At 37.2% G+C, this 19,849-nt stretch overlaps 1 protein-coding gene across 2 annotated transcripts; it reads left to right on the top strand.

Annotated features, from left to right (window-relative positions):
• Positions 1 to 11,690: 11,690 nt before the first annotated feature.
• Positions 11,691 to 19,324, top strand: LOC122029470 (protein S-acyltransferase 24-like). 2 transcript variants are annotated; one of them, XM_042588458.1, is made up of 13 exons: positions 11,692 to 12,108; positions 12,307 to 12,447; positions 13,851 to 13,963; positions 14,124 to 14,203; positions 14,290 to 14,453; positions 15,508 to 15,646; positions 15,739 to 15,838; positions 16,561 to 16,618; positions 17,222 to 17,299; positions 17,392 to 17,490; positions 17,587 to 17,665; positions 17,753 to 17,898; positions 18,672 to 19,324. In XM_042588458.1, the coding sequence occupies exons 1-13, from the start codon at positions 11,860 to 11,862 to the stop codon at positions 19,092 to 19,094; spliced, it is 1,869 nt and encodes a 622-aa protein (XP_042444392.1). In that variant the 5' UTR covers positions 11,692 to 11,859; the 3' UTR covers positions 19,095 to 19,324. The 2 variants fall into 2 exon arrangements, with proteins under 2 accessions (XP_042444393.1, XP_042444392.1); XM_042588459.1 differs by lacking the exon at positions 15,739 to 15,838 and having other exon boundaries at positions 11,691 to 12,108; positions 15,508 to 15,572.
• The last annotated feature ends 525 nt before the right edge of the window (positions 19,325 to 19,849 follow it).

Here is a 19,849-nt window from a genome sequence, read left to right on the forward strand (position 1 = left end):
ATGAATCTTGAATGAAAATTCATTTCATTCATTCTCTTGTGTGGCCGACCAAATGAGTAACTCCCACTATTTTAATGTGGCCGACCACATTAATGGGAAAGGAGGCTTGTAACCTCCATGAGGTGGCACACCATGATAATGTGGAGCATCATCATTGGTCCACATCTTGCCATCTCACTAATGATGTGACAATTAGTCAAGTCAAACTTGACTCTTCCTCTTCCTCTCAAGTCAAGTCAAACTTGGCCAAATCTCTTCCATGGTTGATCCAATCTAACCATTTGATTCAATCCATCTTAATATAATGAATCTAATTCATTAAATTAAGTTGATTTAATGAGTCATAATCTAAATTAGACTCATTGAATACATGAATCAACTTGAGTTCAACTCAATTAACCCAATTTGGATTACTCTTAATCCAATTTGATTCATCAAATGAATCTAATCCTCTTGGTTCATCATATGAACCTAATCTCCATCTAATTGTCCTTAGTGTGTGACCCTATAGGTTCTTGTAACGTTGGCAATGCCCCTAAACCCATTTAGAAGCATAAGTAATGAGCGGTATGTAGCAACACATCATTACTACCCAAGTTACAAGAATGTTGAGATCCAACATCACCTTGTGACTACTAATTGTGACTCCTACTAATTGTGACTCCTTACAATATATGACAAGTGTCCTTCTATCTTTTAGACATCTAGATTGATCAATGTGAGACATAGACCGTGTTATCCTCTGACCAATCTAAATCTTGAACTCCAAGTAGACTCACTCAATCAAATGAGCTCAATATCTCTGTTGGTCCCTTTGGAGGCCGGCAAGAGGGGAGGGGTGAATTGCCCTACAAATTAAAACACGAACCTTTCTCGGATTTCAACTATATAATGAACACTTGTAATAAATAAATAAAAGAGACTAAGTAAAGAAAAACAGACACCAGAGTTTTACTTGGTTTGCAATCAGGGGATTGATAATCCAAGGAATGTAAGCGCACTATCTGATTCTCCTCTGGGCGGAGTAGCCTCTTACAGCGTTGAACGTACAAGAAGAAAAGTAAAGCACACAGAAGTTGATTACAAGTTCGTCGTTCTGATTAATTGATTTGCTCTATATTTATAGCCTTGGTCGGGGCCCTGGAAGGGTTCGGCGCACTGGGGATAAAACTTTATCCCCAACGTTCAGATCGAGTTTGACTCGATCTGGTCAAAACTCATTCCGGGCGCCCCGGACCCCAAAAGTCAACTCTGGTTGACTTTTTCCGTCCGGTCGCTCCGCTTCGGTTCAACTCGTTTCGGTCTGGGTCTTCTGTTCCGGCTCCACTAGCTTGGGTGATCTCGGCCATCCGGAATAGGGCTCACCCGAACCCATGTTCCGGCCTTCTCCTCGAGCAGCCTTCCTTCCCGGCTTCTCGTCCCTCGAACGCCGCGCACGTTCTTCTCGTCCACCGGTGTACTCTTCCGTGGACACCTCGTCCCTCGGACGCACCGAGCCCGTCGGCTCTCTCCCGTGCCGTCCTTCTCGCTAGCCGCGTCTTCCGCTCGACTTCCTGTGCTCCTAAGTTCCTGCACACTTAGACACAAGGGTTAAACAACGCAGGACCTAACTTAACTTGTTTGATCACATCAAAACACCTCGGGGTTCCAACAATCTCCCCTTTTTTGATGTGAGCAACCCAAGTTAAGCTAGGGAAAAACAGATGCAATAAAAATAATTTATTTGTAATTAAGTCCAAAGATATTTCATAAAAAAGTTTATATACCTCCCCCTAGACTTAACATTCTTCTCTCCCTTTGATCACATTAAAAATAGGGATTCTTTAAACAAGTCTAAGGTAAAAAAAATTTAAGTGAATTTTCATAAAACTTTCTAAGGCAATTAATATTAATTTCTAAGGCAATGTTTCAAAAGAGAATATTTAGTAAAAAAAATTCTAAGTCAATATTCAGAATATCTTTTATCTAATTTCATAAAAGATTTCTAAGGCAATTTTCAAAGGAAAATGTCTAAGACAATATTCATAGAAAAATTTCTAAGTTAATAAAATAATATCTAAGTCAATAATTATCAGAAATTTTCTAAGTAAAAAAAAAATTATTATTATTATTATTATTATTATTTTAAATATTTTCTAACACAAATTGAATAACTCTTTTAAAGCATTAGGTAAATTAAATTAATGCTTTTTCAGTTAGTCAATTAAACTTTTTATTTCGATACTTGACTTCCAGGTCGTGGCGAGGGACTAGGCCTTCTTGGTTATTGGAGCAACAACCACTTCCTTAGACAAAGCCTCATAATGAAATTAGTCGTTTAATTTCCTTGCTGAAAATGCTAAGTCTAATTTTAAATTAAACAAGTTTTTGGAACCCAGTAGAGGTTCCTACCTACAGGGTTAACCAAGTATTTCCTAGGTACATAGATTTTTGATATATTTCTAATTTGACTTTGATGAAATCTATAGTACCAATTTAAACCTCTATAATTTCTAAAAGTAGAAATATTTGAACTTTTATATTTTTTCAATCTTTCTATTTCTTCTTTTAGTTTTTCATTTTCAATTTTCAATTTATCAAAATCCTCTATAAGACATGTTTTTGCTAAAATTCTTTTTGTTTCCAAAATTTTATTTTTTAATTTGATATTTTCATTTTCTAATTTATACATGGATTTAGTCATTGCCTTAATGCCAGAATAAAGTTGATCAGGGGGTAAGAGGCATACCTCACTTACCATGTCGGACTTGAAACCTGAATCTCCCCCTGCTTCACTGCTTTCATCCGAGGTCGCTCCCCCTTCATCGATGCTAGGTTCTGATATACTTTGTCTATCGTAGCTTGCCATTAGTGCTATCCCGGCATATTCTTGAGCTTCTGATTCGGATGAAGAAGTGTCGTCCCAAGTTGCTTTTAGGTTGTGTTTCTTGGGAGACTTCCTTTTGGCCTTTTTGAGTTCTGGGCAGTATTCTCTTAGGTGTCCCTCCTTCTGACACTGGTAGCACCGTACCTTGTTGGTTGTGTTCAGCGCCATAGTTGTGTCCTTTGATATCTCTGCATATCTAGTTTCGTGTAATTCAAGTGTAGAAAACAACTCTTCTAAAGTACTTACCTCCAAGTCTTTTGAGATGTAGTAAGCATCGACGATTGATGTCCACTCCGGAGTTCTTGGAAACGCGTTGAGTGCGTAGCGTATAGTGTCCCGGTTTGTCACCTTTTCACCAAGGTTTTCGAGACCAGTAACTAGTTCTTTTACCTTTGCATGTAGACTGGCTACTTTCTCACCTTTCTCCAGATGGATGTTCATCAGTTTGTTGCGGAGGATATCCCTTCTAGCAAGCTTTGCTTCGGACGTGCCTTCGTGGAGTTCCAAGAACTTCTCCCAAAGTTCTTTAGCAGATAAATAGTTTCCGATACGGTTGACCTCTTGAGGCGGTAACACGCTCAGCAGGTGATGTTCCGCACGGCTGTTTGCTACCGACTCATTCTGCTTCTTCTTTGTCCAATCGCTCTCTTCTTTTTCTTTTCCATCTTTATCTGTTGGAGCTACAAAACCATATTTCATAATAAATCGAATTTCAAAATCTGTTTTTAGGAATACCTCCATACGACGCTTCCAGTCTGCGAAGTTCCCCTCGAATTTTGGTGGGACGATGCTTGGTCCGGCCATCGTGTTGCTTCAATCGGCGGTTAGTCCTCTTGAAGCGCGCCTTGCTCTGATACCACTTGTTGGTCCCTTTGGAGGTCGGCAAGAGGGGAGGGGTGAATTGCCCTACAAATTAAAGCACGAACCTTTCTTGGATTTCAACTATATAATGAACACTTGTAATAAATAAATAAAAGAGACTAAGTAAAGAAAAACAGACACCAGAGTTTTACTTGGTTTGCAATCAGGGGATTGCTAATCCAAGGAATGTAAGCGCACTATCTGATTCTCCTCTGGGCGGAGTAGTCCGTACAAGAAGAAAAGTAAAGCACACAGAAGTTGATTACAAGTTCGTCGTTCTGATTAATTGATTTGCTTCTGGACCAAGGCTATATTTATAGCCTTGGTCGGGGCGCCTGGAAGGGTTCCGGGCGCCCTGGGGGGATAAAACTTTATCCCCCAACGTTCAGATCGAGTTTGACTCGATCTGGTCAAAAACCTCATTCCGGGCGCCCCGGATGGTTCCGGGCGCCCCGGACCCCAAAAGTCAACTCTGGTTGACTTTTTCCGTCTGGTCGCTCCGCTTCGGTTCAGCTCGTCTCGGTCCGGGTCTTCTGTTCCGGCTCCACTAGCTTGGGTGATCTCGGCCATCCGGAATAGGGCTCACCCGAACCCATGTTCCGGCCTTCTCCTCGAGCAGCCTTCCTTCCCGGTTTCTCGTCCCTCGAACGCCGCGCACGTTCTTCTCGTCCACCGGTGTACTCTTCCGCGGACACCTCGTCCCTCGGACGCACCGAGCCCGTCGGCTCTCTCCCGTGCCGTCCTTCTCGCTAGCCGCGTCTTCCGCTCGACTTCCTGTGTTCCTAAGTTCCTGCACACTTAGACACAAGGGTTAAACAACGCAGTACCTAACTTAACTTGTTTGATCACATCAAAACACCTCGGGGTTCCAACAATCTCATATTGACTCATTTGGGCATGGCCATGCACTTCGTGGTCTCACTCTATCAAGAATATCGATGTTACTCCCGTCATATAGGAGGGATATATCCCATCTACATGACTCACATCCCTCTGCATAATTCGTTACATACCAGTAATCGCCTTTATAGTCCACCCAGTTACGGGTGACGTTTGACGAAACCAAAGTATATAACTCCTTATGTAGGGATCCATGGTGACTTCAAGTCTAAGGACTAGTAGTCATACTAATAGCCACATGAGAAAGTATATAACACTCATATAACGATCCATGATACTTTCTCATGGCGGGTCATTCAGTATACATTCTCTAATATATACCCATGTGTCAACTTGATATCTCTATATCCATGACTCGTGAGATCAAGTCATCGAGTTGACCTACATGCTAGTCTTATTGCATTAACATTGTCCCTGAATGTTAATACTCGACTAGGAATGATTAAGAGTAGTGTTCCCTATATCATCTCACTATCGATTCAACCAATCGATTGATATAGGTAAGAACCTTCTACTCAAGGACGTTATTATACTTAGTTTATTTGGCACCAATACAAGTAAGTATAATAACCAAAAAACCAAATGCCTTTATTTATATAGAATATGATACAACAAGTCCAAAATACAATCATCAAATGATTGACTCTAGGGCTCTAGCTAACAGCAAGTTGTCGGACCGGTTCCGGTTCATTGGCTGTAAAACCGGCGAACCGCCGGTTAACCGACGGGTTGAACCGGCGGTTCAGCCACAATTTTTTTTTCTTTAAACAGCTTGAATCGCCGGTTAACCGGCGGTTCATAGCCGTTGGAAACGCCGGTTAACCGGCGGTTCGTAGCCGTTGGGAGAGTTTTTTGGGTATATTTTTTCAACGGTTAGGATCATTTGACTGTTTTTTGATCAATGACTATGATTTAGTGTCCGTTACTATCAAAACTCTATAAATAGAGAGCTCATTTCATCATTTTTCACACATATCTTCTCTACTCTTAATCTCATTTTCATATTCTCTAATCTCTACACGCTTTCGTTTCCAATTTTCAATTACAATGGAAAGAGGTCGCGGAGGTGCATCATCTCGAGTTCGGAAGGGAAAGCAAATAATGAATCCGCAGTAGGAGTGTAACGACCCAATTTTCCCTATTTCGAGTTCTAAAAGTCCTTATAAAAATCTGGAAATGCTTTTAAAATATTCTAGAGATTTTTAGGAATTTTTAGAGTATTTTTATGCAATTTTTGGAGTTCGTTTGGTATTTTTACCCAGAGGAAGAAGTTTTTAAAAAAAAAAAAAAGAAAAAAAAATAAAGTTTGTAGAAGCTGGGGTTCGAACCCAGCTCCTCGGCCCAAGCAGAAATCGGCCCAACCAGCTGAGCTACACAGTTTTGTTACTCATATATGGAGCGATATATATTTAACTAGTAGTTAGGAACAGTAGAATAAATTGGAAATAAAAGTGCGCGGCTGAGGAATCGAAGCCGCGACCTGAGATTTGGTTAAAGCCGGGCTGACCAAGTGTGCTAGCGATCGTTTCTTATTTGAAAAGGAGAAATATTCTATTTAAGAAGTAGTTAATGAATAGGAAATAAATAGGAAGGAAAAATGGTTGCAGCCAAGTTTCGAACCCATGCGCTAGGCGTTAAGCAGAACGCAGCCCACCAACAGACCAGCTGAACTTTTCTTAATAAAACCCGAATCAAGTTATATTTAAGCAATAGTTAGTTAACAGAATATTAAAGTTATAAGAAGAGAACTTAGGTTTTCCCCGTGACAAAAATCTTCTCTTCTCCTCTTCTCACGCGACGGCGCATCTCTCCACGGGGGAAACCGCAGCGAGCAAAGCTAGGGCATTGCGGTGGCCGGCGAGCACTCTTCTCCGAGAGGTCATCACACCACCGAGCTCCTCTCGTCAAGAAGAGGCGCGAGCACAAGAAGAAGCCGAGTATTTCAAGCCTCCGAGCCCTAGATCTTCTTCCTCTCCTTCGGTTGTAAGTCCAAGCAAATCCCGGTGAGTTGCTTCTCACCTGCAGTAGGAGTTGTTCCGAGCTTCGATTTGTTTTCATGGCTTTCGGATTTTACGTTGTAGAGTTTAGATCTTGTTGCTTTAGAAGCTTGCTGCCGTGTATGGAGATTTCGGATTCTTGATTTCTTCAAGATAACTTATAGTTTTGGGGACAGGTTCAGGTTTTCTTTGAAGATGTGTTCCCTTTCTGCTTTGTTGTTTCTTGTGAGCAAATTTTGGATCGGATTCAAGGTTGTTTATGTTCCTTAGTAGACTTATTCTTTTGTAGCTTAATTAGACATGCCAATTTGATTTCCTTTATAGCTTACTGGACCAGCATGTGTTTATTAGGCATTTTAGCTTCAGTTTTGATGTATATACAAATATATGCACATTGAGTATTATGAGTTAGTTTAAATTGTTGGTTCCTTTAGTTTTCTGCCGTGAGTCTTAAAGGAAGAATATGCATGATTAAGTTTGGTTTTTGGATGCCCTAACTAATGTTTCGAGCATGAACAGTTTTAAGCTTAAGGTTGAGTTTTAGTTCCTTCCTTTGTATTCGGATTTTTCCTATGGCTTCCAGATCATGCTTTATAGAATAGGGTAGCTAGGGACCTATTTGCTTGATGCTTATGTTCTGTTATAGCATGCTTAAAGGTATTTATTTGCTTGATGCTTGTGTTCTGTTATAGCATGCATGTCCTAAATTTAGTCTTGTACATGTGCAGATTGATATTTAATTTATATCATTGAAACAGGCATTATAAAGGTTTTAATTCCAGCATGTATTAGTTTTGTTTTGTGCTATTTGCTGGATATGAATAAGCATGCTTTTATTAGCAAATGCAGAACTTAGTTGAGTTCCTTTCATTGCTGTTTAGTATTTCCTGATGAAGCATGATATACTGTTAATTCCATGCAGCAATGATTCCTTTATTTTCTAGATTCTATTGCATGCCTAGTAGTTGAATTGGTTTTACAATCACAGCATGCTTAAGTTGTTCTAGTTTCTTATTTGCTATTGGAATAACATGAGCAGTCCTACTTTTATAGCATGCAGATTTTAGATAAGCTTAGTATGCAGATTTTGATAAACTTATTATGCAGATTTTTATTAAGTTTTACATGCAGATTTATGTTAAGCTTTGTATACAGATTTTCAGTACGTAGAGTGTGTTCTAGTGCACACCAGGTGCTTGATAAAATGCTTAGCTCAATATAATGCTACAGTAGGCATTTTAATAGCTCAGTTAATGCAATAGAAGCATTTAAAATAACTTATTTAGTCTTGCTTCAGCTTATATGGGACTACGGTCCAATGGGTGGGCTCCCACAGTCGCCTCTAGGTTCAGATAACCTAGTTCTAGGTTCAGATAACCTAGTAAAAGCAAGATAAGAAAATTAGCTATGAAATCAGTATTTTATTTTCAGCAATGGCACTGTACTGGATTAGATATCCATTGGGTTGGGCTCCCACAGTCGTCCCTAGGTTTAGATAACCTAGTAACCCTACTAGACTCGGAACTTGCAATCCCGGGTTTAGTTAGGGATGCGCGCACAGCAAGTACAGTTGCCGGGCCCATCAGCAACATGATTATTATTTTGATCTATTATGTAAATAGTTTTCAAAACTTCACAAATTAGTTATGTGAATACAAGTTAGACTCAGTTTAGCATTAATTAGATCAGCTATTGTATCAGTTCAGTTTCCTATTGATATACATGATAGTTCTATGATTAGCTATACATGTTTAGTATTTCAGTTAGCATGATTTCTTTGCTATTTATGAGCATGATTAGCTATACATGTTTAGTATTTCAGTTAGCATGATTTCTTTGCTATTTATGAGCATGATTAGCTATACATGTTTAGTATTTCAGTTAGTTAGATTTCTTTGCTATTTATGAGCATGATTAGCTTTACATGTTAGCTTGTCAGTTAGTTCCTTTGCTATTTATGAGCATGAGTAGCTTTACATGTTAGCATTCAGTTTTAGCATGTTTTTATTCATATACATGCATATCGAGTTTTTGTGAGTAGATAGCGCTCACTAAGCTTTATGCTTATAGACTGCATTTCCTCCTACTGCAGATAAAGGAAAAGTGCGACAAGGAGGTGGTGATGAAGGTGTGTTATGCCAGGACTATGGAGAGATCATGAGTTTGCTAAGGAAACTGTCAAGACTCCTTTTGAGTTTTCTTTCAGTTATTAAGTTGATAGAGATTGTATTAGTTGTTTCCTTTGTCTATGTTGATTAATTGAGTCTATTCCGCATTGTTAGTTGAGTTATTTCCTATTGTTGGAGCTATATAGTTTCCTATTGCTAGAATAGTTTCTTTTTAGTGTCGTGTTATTATTTCTGCGTGGTTGTGAAAAATATGTTCCAGCCGCCTGTGGCTGTGTATATAGTGTTTGTATCCCAGTTTGGGGTCACCGGTACAGGGGAGACTCTGCCGAAATTTTTCGGTAGGGATTTCTCGAAGTTAAGTAGCGTACCTGTTAAGTAGAGTTAGTAGTCAAGTAACGGTCACCTTTAGAGAGTAGTAGTAGTGTAGAAAGGTGGGTCGTTACAAGGAGGACCCCAACATTCAATCCACCGATGATGAGATCGAGCATCTTTCGAATTCGACACCCGAAACACAAGGAAGTACCAATGCAATTACTTCTAAGGTTCGGAAACTTCTTCCTCTAAAGTCTTCTATTTTCACTAAATATTTTGAGAATGTCACTCTTCCGTCGGGAGAAATGCGTGTAAAATGTAAGCACTGCAATGCTTCCTACAAATTCCAAGCTGGCGGCGGCTATGGGTTGTTGAAACGACATGTAGAAACGAAGCACCCGACGGAATATGGACTCGATCGTTCTCAAATACAATTATCAAGATTTTCTTCAACAAGCGGTAGTATCGATGCCGGTTTATTTTTATATTCGGATAATAAATTAAGAGAATCATTAGCTAAATTTGTTTCCGTAGAACATCTTTCTTTTAGTTTTGGATCTAAATACACATTTGAAGATTTTTGTAAAGAATCTCTTAATCCATGTGCTAAATGTGTTCCTAGGACTACACTTACTCGTACAATTTAAAAATTAGTAAAACAAGGAAAAAAGAATTTAATTGATGAATTTAGTAAATCAGATAATAAAGTTTCTTTATGTTCCGATATTTGGAGTGATCATTGGCAAACACATTCGTATATGAGTGTGACTTGCCATTGGATCGATAACTCTTGGAACATCCAAAAAAAATTATTAGCTTATAGAGTTTTGATGAATCACATAATGCTCATAATATCGCACAATTATTATTATTAATTTTAGAAGAATATGATTTAACTCATAAAATATTTTCAATATCATTAGATAATGCTAGTTTCAATAGCGCTTGTATAGATGATCTAAAATTTGTTGTCAACCTATTATTGGAGGTTTATTTTTTCATATTCGTTGTGTATGTCATGTTTTAAATTTATGTGTTCAAGATGGTTTACAAATTTTAGAAAGTTATATTAAACCAATTAGAATTGCAATTTCTTATTTATGGTCTCATCCATCTATAATGAAATAATGGGGTAGGTTTTATAAATTTAATGGAATGAGACCTAAAATATTTCCACGTGATGTACGAACACGTTGGAATTCAACATACCAATTATTACAAGATTCATTTCAATATAAAGAATTATTATGTTCATTTTTTGCACAAAACACTAATACTAATATATATTTATTTTCACAACAATTGAATATTTGTAGTAGTATTTGTGAAATTTTAAAAGTATTTAATGATGCAACCGAACAACTTTCTGGTGTTTATTATCCCACTGCTCAATTAGTTTTAGAAAATTTCTAATATAGTATTAGTTTTAAATGAACATATTAATAATCTCCTTGCATCTTAGCTATGAAAACTAATTGGAAAAAATATTTTTATTTAATTCCTGAAATTTATTTAATTACATTTGCTTTAGATCCTAAATTTAAATTAGAAGTTTTTACAAGAAATGTTAACTTTATATTATGATGCTTTAATTCCAATTAAATATTCTTCTTCACCTGATCTAGTTAATATTATATATAATATTTGAATTTATTTATATGATATTTATAATTAATATTATGTAAAATATGGAACACAAATTAATATTTCTGAAATACAACAAATTACTAGTAGTAATTTAAAACTTACAAAAGCACAACTCTTATTAAAAAAACGGACAAAACGTCCACGAGGATCCTCAATTTCCACACAGAAACTTGAGAATTATTTTACGACTTCTTTTGATTTTAATGAAGCAGATAACAAAAACTTCGATATCTTAAAGTGATGATCACAGAAGGCTCAAAGCTTTCCCGTTCTCTCCGTGATCGCAAAAGAAATTTTAATTTGTCCAGTGTCAACTGTTGCTGTGGAGCAGACGTTCAGTGCCGGCGGCAACATATTAGATGAACATATTAGATGAACGACGATCAACTTTGTCTCCCGACTCATTGGAAGCCCAAGCATTACTGGACGATTGGACCAGAGCGGGGAAAAGAATCCAAGGAATGCAACTTTCAGATGACGAAGTTGAAGATTTTGATACTAAAAGAACAAATACGACAGGAATAGGAAATAGAAGTGAATGAAAATGTAAAAAGATAAACATGTAAAAGAACTACGTGGGCTTTGATTTCCCTAAAGGAATACGTATGCAACTTAAATAAGTGCAAGCCATTTTTTCAATAAATTTTAATTTCTAATTTTTAATGTTTAATTTTTAATTTTTAATTTTTTAACATATTAACCTTGAACCGTGGTGAACCGTGACGAACCGTGAACCGAACTGTGAACCGACTGTTCTGAACCGTGAACCGTAACCATCTTGGGCGGTTAAGATTAAGGGTCGACCTGCCTGGAACCGTCAAACTGACGGTTTCGAACCATCGAACCGTCGGTTTCGAATCATGGTCAGGTCTGATTATAGATATCACTCGGGATCGGACTCAATCATTAGTAATTAGAGGGGGTAAAAAGAAAATAAAATTCTCGGGAGGAAATACTCATTAAAGAAAATATGAGGGGTTAGAAGCGTAGTCCAGTGTGCCCCGGTCTTCGCCATCTCCGTGTCGATCTTTCTCGCTCAAAACCCAAATCTAGAAGAGAGATCTTTCTCCCCTCTTTCTCCCTTCGCGTTCTTCGTGTAGCAGTCGACAAATTGGGTTGATTCTTCGTCTTGGAGTTGGCGACTCCAATGTCATCGGAGATCGAAGTGGTGGAGGAGGGGGCAGAGGTCACGGGAGGGGCAGCGGCGTCGGGAATGACCGAGGAGCCCTTGAAGAACGATGTGTACACGGCGGCCGCGTACGGTGATCTGGAGAAGCTCCAGAGGCTGGTGGAGGTGGAGGGATGCTCCGTCTCGGAGCCGGATGGGGCCGGGTATTACGCCCTCCAGTGGGCAGCCCTCAATAATCGCACCGCCGTCATCCAGTACATCATCGAGGTAATTCTATCATTCTGGTTGTGAATTAGGATCTTTAGGACCTTCTGTTTAGATCCGCTGTTGCCTGTTGCTTCTTCTAGTAGTTCTTATTTCCATGGCATGCGCTCTTCTTCCGCTTCTACGACTACCATGCATTAGGGACGTTTTGGCCTTTGAGTTTCTAGTGATTTGAGAGTCAAATTTTGTGGTTTGGGTCAGCATGGAGGAGATGTAAATGCTACCGACAACACGGGGCAAACAGCCCTCCATTGGAGTTCAGTGCGGGGGCACATCCAAGCTGCCGAGATACTGCTCAAGGAAGGTGCTCGTGTTGATGCCTCAGACTTGTATGGATATCAGGTCGGGTTTCTGTTTCCAATTATTGCCAACAAATTGTCTTTTTCAAGTTCTTATGAATATGCATGCATCATATTGATATGTATGAAAATGTACGCATGTTTATGGATCAATTACTACAGCGATAGCAATCACTCTTTACTAGTGTGGCCAACGATTAAATTTGAAAATGTCTGTATCAAACTAACCTAGATAGGAATGTGGAAGAAAATCAACTTTGTAGGCATACCTCTCTAATCTCTATTCTGTTGTTCTTTCATGGATTTCATTTGTAGTTTGAGGTTTTTCAGTCTCCATGTATGTTTATTGATCTATTCTACTGAGATAGCAACCAATCCGTACTAGGGCGTGACCTACAATTCAACTTCGAGATCTTTGTGTCAAATTAATCTAGATTGTTGGGTTACAAACTAGATAAGAATGTGGAAGACATTCAATTTTGGAAACATCAACTCTCTTCTGTTGTTCTTTTATAGATTCCATCTGGGGTTTGATATTTGTACAATCTTAAACTGGTCTGCATGCATGAACTTTTGTTTAAATTGAACATCCCTTGTACATTTTTTTCTCGATCGTGTTACTCGTACTTTAATCTTAATATATTGGATCTTAATTTATGAGATGACAATTTGCATATACGAGCTGAAGATACCTCAATATATGGGATCGTAACCTCTTTTATAGACTCAATTTTGATACCAATTAATGCAGAAGAAACTAATCATGCCTGTAAAAAAGCTCAAACTCACAACTTACAAAAAGTTAAGAAATATTATTAAGCGGAAGATACCTTAATATATGGGATCTTTACCCCTTTTATAGACTCGATGGAGTTGAAATTTTCTTTGTGGTGGAGAATGATGTAGTCTAGGGTTTTATTTTATTTCTGCTATTTTTAAATAAACATGGCTTACAATTATTTAGGTGATGTTAGAATTTTGTAAGACAACCAAGTCAATTTTTTACAGGGTCTTATTTTGAATCTATAAACTGGTTTAGGATCACATGTATTGGGGAATCTTCAGCTTAATAATATTTCCCTATTTGTGAGTTGGGAGTTCAAGGTTTTTTTGGAGGTGGCATGTTAGTTGGTGTTGCTCCATTTATACATTAGCAAACCGGTTTAGTATGAGATGTAAGATATAAAAATATGATTTTATAATTACTCATAAACTGTAAAATATTCTCTGTGGAAGTCTTTTTTATCAAGTTCCCATGATTGGTTTTTTTTTTCTTGTTGAAAGTTGAAACAAGTAAATGTTTTTAGTTCCATTTGAACAGAATGCTATCCTTTGAGCTGTAAAGCCTGGCTTAACTGAACTTGCCAATACAAATACGGTTCTGTTTTTGTATTTCCAGTATGAACCTTGGATATGATCTATTTATCAATTTCCACCTGATTGCAGACCACTCATGTTGCAGCACAGTATGGTCAGACAGCATTTATCTATCAAATCATTATAAAATGGAATGCTGATCCTGATATCCCTGATAATGATGGACGGAGTGCTTTACACTGGTACCTGATAATCTGATATATTCTCCTACTTCACTGTAGACATCACATCTTAATTTTCTTTTCTTCATTAAGGCCTACTAGCATATTAAATTCATAGCTTGATTTGGATAGGAACCGTTTGTGCTAACTCAGAGTTTATGTTTTTTGCACTCCATTTTAGGGCTGCTTATAAGGGATTTGCTGATTCCATTCGCCTTCTTTTATTTCTAGATGCCTACAGGGGGCGGCAGGATAAAGAGGGTATACCCATTTTTTTGCTAATGTTTTCTCTTCCTGCCTCTGTAATAAAAAAATTAGCTACTCTGAGTTTTTCATTCTCCTAATAGATTGCACTCCCCTTCATTGGGCTGCTATCAGAGGAAATCTAGAGGCATGCACAGTTCTAGTTCAAGCAGGGAAGAAAGAGGACTTGATGATTACAGATAGGGCTGGTTTAACTCCTGCTCAACTTGCTTCAGATAAGGGACATCATCAAGTTGCTTTTTTCCTTGTAGGTAGCATGCATCTCAAATATTCTGTCTCACAAGATAGTGTCAAATTGTTTGCTCACTGCATGTTATTGCTATCTGATGGTAGGAATTCCTATTACCTAGCATCTTGATTTACTTGGTATCGGAGTAGAATGTTTTCAAGTCTAATGTTTCCAGAATAGCGCAGCTATGCAAATTTTGGACGTAATCAGTGTCTTAGCTGGTCATCATCCTCATGACATGCGTTAAGAAATTTTCCCAAGTTGGCTTCCATACCAGTATTGAGTGTGTTGAGAAGTGCATAGTTCTATCCAGTATCCACTCTAAAATAATAGCCATTTGAGAAGTGTGTTGAGGATCTCCATTTGTTGTTTATTATCCACTTCCATTTGATTTCTTGCTATTGTGCATAAACTCAAAATCTTAATAATCATATAGTTGTAGCTTCTTTATTTGATGCCATACTAATTATTAATGGTGTGAATATTGCTTATAAAGAAAGTCCTTTTGATATATATTTATATATAACTCACTGAATATTCAAAAGTTTTAAAAAATTATTTCTAAAATTTTTATTTTAAATTTTCACTTTTTCAGAAAAATATAATCATTATATATATATATATATATATATATATATATAATTTTTTAATATACTTATTATTAAATTTTGGTCTGTTCCAATTTATGATAGACACGGCCCAAGACGATCTTGCCTAGTTCTTTTGTCCAACGCTAGGTTGGAATAAACAGAGCACAGCCATTTGCATGCTATGAGTGCTAATAAAATTTTCCCTCCTAGTTCTGTTTTCGTTATCCAGACAAGTTGACTGCTATATGAATGATTCAGCAATTTAGTTCACCAATTGAACTCGTTCAGTTTCTCTTTGAAACTGTAATTTTCAGGGCATATTAGCTGAATCCGGTTGTAACTACAATTGGGCACCTTACTCTTGAACTTTATGTGTAATTATTTTCTCTCTTTTGGTTTGTGGTTTATTCTTTCTTTGTTACTGTTTCTTTTTCCTGAAAGTCCATTTAGTCGTTTGCCAATACCTACTTGATATTTTGCAGGGCAATGCTAGAAGGGTGTTTGACAGGCGATGTGATGGGAATAGCAATTTCGGCAGGTTATCAAAGTTAGGACTTGCACCTGTTCTTTGTTGTGTCATAGTTGCTATGCTGTTTACGTACATACACTCAGTCATTGCAGGTATATCACTGTAAATCACCAAGAACATATACATTAATTTAGTAAATTCAATATATATAACTTATTTTTAATCTTTTGTTTTTTCGATGTAGGTTCTTATGTCTTGAGATTAACCATTGTCTTTGGGCTTTTTGCCTGGTTAGGAGTCTTCCTGTCAGTTACAGGATTAGTTATGTTTTATAGGTGTAGCAGGTATGCTCTAATTTATTGTTAGAGTACTTTTTCTTGGAGAACTGCAAATTTGAATAGATTATGATTTGAATACCATAATTAGTTGTGTGATTGTTTGCTATTGAATGATGATTCCTGGGAATCACACCTCTGCTAGTTGTTTCATTATTATATGGAGGCTTAGAGTGGTTGTTCGCCACATATATTGGGATGTTGGACATTTTTCTTTCGACTTGCATGATGCTAAAATTAGTTAGAAAAATGGTAAATATTTGTGATGCTATATTAGATATCAGAATCCGGTTATCTCACTGTTGTATACTATTCACACGATTGTCTTGTGCATTCCTGTACAGCATGGCTAGCACCTGGTGCACCAAAAAAAAAAGAAGGAAAAATACTAACTTGATGATGTTCTTGTCGTGTTATTTTTGTTGAGTTGATTACTTTATAAAGAGACTGGTATAATAGGTTGAAAGTTAATTGCAAATTAGTTTCTCCTCTGGAATCTCAGTTCTTTTATTTTGTAAGGTCCATTAGTTCATTAGTTGGAAGACTTATCTTTGTTTGTAAGGATGCAATTATAATTATAAATTGGAATCAATTATGTACCATCACACCTGACTTATCTCGGACTGTGTGCCTATGTAGCTACTACATGAGTTAGGAGTTAGGACTCTACATTTTTAGTAGGTATATTGCATATCTGTAAATGCATAAGATTCATTTTTTGTTTGGAACAGGAAAGATCCTGGTTTCATCAATAGGAGCACAAGGGATTTACAAAGCATCAGAGATGATGTAAGTTGTAAAATTGCCATAGAGACTAGCTACTGTATGTCAATACCAATGTGACTTGCCGAAATATTTTTAATGAGTGCCAAAAACTATGTGTTCATTTATCTTTCCTTTATCGAATACGATAAACTATTCATCAATAACTCTACATTATGCTCTATGTGCACCATAATTAGATTTGATTTGGACTTGCATGCCTACAGAGCACATACTTTTTCGTTAGTAACTATAGAAGGCTTTCCAACTGTTCTTTTTCTTTTATGCATTTAGGGGCCTTAATCCTCGTTCTTCTATTGTGTAATTTTTAAAGCAGTTTTGTGCCAGTCAACACACGCAAAACTTATTATTTCACTTGCCGATTGGCATATGTAACAAGTTCAAGACCCTTGATGCTAAGAGGGGCTGGGCTTCAAGCAACCTCAAGGGCCAAGTTTCCACAAGAATGATGGAGCTTCTGAGAGTTGTCACTAGGGCTAGGTTCCCATGAGTGCAGGACTAGGATTCTGTTTTTTTTTATGTCGTTATACAGAATTCTTAACCAGATTTTTTAGGATATGTTCTTCAGTCTTTCTTAGACCAATCACTTACTATCATTTGCATATATAGGAACCTTTGCTAAAATCGGAGTTAAATCATCCTGCACTGATGGCCGGGAATTGGTCTCAGCTGTGTGCAACGTGCAAGGTACAGTTTTCTTGTCCATCAAAGGGGTCAGATTGCCTTTATCATTTTTCACTAGGAATATTTGAAATAAATTTTACTGAATCGATACTCAGATTGTCAGGCCACTGCGTGCAAAGCATTGTTCCACTTGTGACCGATGCGTAGAACAGTTTGATCATCACTGTCCTTGGGTATCTAACTGTATCGGCAAGGTCCTCTACCCTTGTTCCTTTTTTCTTTCCTTATGTCGTGAATATTTTTTCATGCACAATAATCGCTTTGCTGCTTCATTAATCATTAATTCACAGAGAAATAAATGGCACTTCTTGATGTTTCTCGTTCTCGAAATCTCTGCTATGATTGTCACTGGTTTAGTCGCCATTACAAGTATGTCTCTTGAAGTTGTCTTTCTTCTAAGCTTTGTCTGAGTTTATGATTGCACTTCACATGGAGTATAAACTACTAATCCTACAGGAATTGTGAGAGATCCTTCTCCGCCTTCTTTCGGTGGATGGTTGAGTCATAATGTTGCTGAGCATCCTGGAGTCGTTTCATTTCTAGTAATGGATTTTTTCCTCTTCTTTGGTGTTGCTGCATTGACATTTATCCAAGCATCACAGGTATGCCGTTAAATTAGAAAAATCCAATTGTCTTTGAATTCTGCTACTCCATTCTTTTCAAGTATGCAAATCTTAATAATTTATAACTTCCATCGATCATGTTATGTTTCTTTTTCACTGAACCTAATGGAGACTGACATTCTAACCCCATTTACTAAATATTTTACTGGCTATTCCCTTACTGATTTTGGTTCAGAATAGATTTTCAATTCGCGAACATATTTATATTAATATGAAAATCTCCAATATTATATATGCAAATAAATTTATTGATATAGTAAAGATATTTAAGCTACGATAAATTCTTAAAGTATTACATATATAATGTAGCAACTTTTAAAATGTATGATAATTATAAGATGATGACAATAATAAAAATTAAAAAGAAAAAGAATCTTATATAATTCAAAACATGTTCAAATGATATGATAAAAAAAAATTTGCTACAAATGTGATTTTTGTTGAATGTAAAAATATTCTATTCAAGGGCATATGAGATTGAGATTCGAAGAAGAAATAGTATGCTGAATAGGGATCATATTGACACCAATATTATTTCCTTCGGGCAGAGATCCTAACTTCAATTCATAATGAAATTTAAGATCTTGCTTTGCATAGAATTTTTTTTATTGAGGTTTGTGGAGTTTGCAGACTACAATTTTGTGATTCTCTTTGATCCATTGATTTTGATAATCCAAACATAATGGCAATGTCTTTAAGTGTTTCTCTGTTTGCCTTTCTTATTTGCTAAACCTTTCTGTTTTGTCTTCCAGATTGCACGAAACATAACAACAAATGAAATGTCAAATGCCATGCGATACAGCTACCTCAGAGGTCCGGGCGGACGATTTCAGAACCCCTACGACCATGGTACTCGCAAGAACTGCTCGGATTTCTTGTTCAAGGGGTACAACGAGGACGTGGAGCTTCCAGATCAAACACCTGCCGCTCAAGAGCTGGGGATGATTCAAATGACCCGAAGCCCAAATGCGCAAAATGGGGAGAACCATTCGCATCAAGTGAGCAACGGCCATGTCTGTGCTGATGCTCAGGCCAAAGATACCAAACATGTTAATCATTCAAAATGCTGCAACGGCAACAATAACAGTAAGAGCAATGGCGTGCCACTCGGACTAGGCTTAGGCTTTGGCCTTGGTCGAAGCAACCGGCACAACACAAGGATTCTTCCATTGTGATACTTCATTTTACACCTTCGGCTTGTTCGCCATGTATCATAATTACCGAAAATATTCTCCAATATTTGTGATTGACATCTAGATCTTGTGTTAAGTTATTGTATCATCTTGAAGCAGTTCTTGCCCGATGAATTATTCTACTCATTAGCATTGTATATTTTCTGACATGAATATTTATATAATTGTAAGGAGGGAAAAAAAAATACTAATTGACTACAAGTCAAAATATTTCTGTCTCATTATATGAGTTATGATCAAAAGAGATAGTTTATGTGAATTTTAAATGAGATGAATTTTTTAGAGTTTGACATCTCAGTGTGCATAAGTTGGTCTTAATATAATTTTTATTAATATATATTTTTAAATAAAAATACATGGGTTTAGAATTAATTTAATTTGATAAATTGGTCAATTTAATTTTCTGAAAAATATCATTAAACCCCAGGATTTCTGAGCAAATCCCATTAATTAATGGGCCTGTTGTATTAGTTGGCCAATCTGTCAAGAGGTCGAATCCTCTAGATTGCAAAGTGCGGTTCAGAGGATGGACCACTTCACTCATAGGTGGAATTTCATGGACCCTACCTATATAATATGTAGGGTCCATGAATTTCTACCTATCAGCAACCTCTGGTCTAGGAGTGAATCAGGAGTTGCGGTCTAGAGGATCCGGACTGGTCCGTCAATTAATTGGAAGTTCAAAAGGTAGAAAATAAGAATACAATTCGAGCAAATAGATGGTTAATGATTAAAAG

Source organism: Zingiber officinale, chromosome 10B, assembly GCF_018446385.1.
Source record: "Zingiber officinale cultivar Zhangliang chromosome 10B, Zo_v1.1, whole genome shotgun sequence".
Lineage (NCBI taxonomy): Eukaryota > Viridiplantae > Streptophyta > Magnoliopsida > Zingiberales > Zingiberaceae > Zingiber > Zingiber officinale.

What these genes read in the sequence shown, in the direction of transcription:
- LOC122029470 (XM_042588458.1), top strand. Translation starts at nt 11,860, where the DNA reads ATGTCATCGGAGATCGAAGTGGTGGAGGAGGGGGCAGAGGTCACGGGA. An exon ending in GGACGGAGTGCTTTACACTG is followed by an intron (nt 13,964 to 14,123) that starts GTACCTGATAAT and finishes ACTCCATTTTAG; the next exon opens with GGCTGCTTATAAGGGATTTG. An exon ending in CATTTATCCAAGCATCACAG is followed by an intron (nt 17,899 to 18,671) that starts GTATGCCGTTAA and finishes TTTGTCTTCCAG; the next exon opens with ATTGCACGAAACATAACAAC.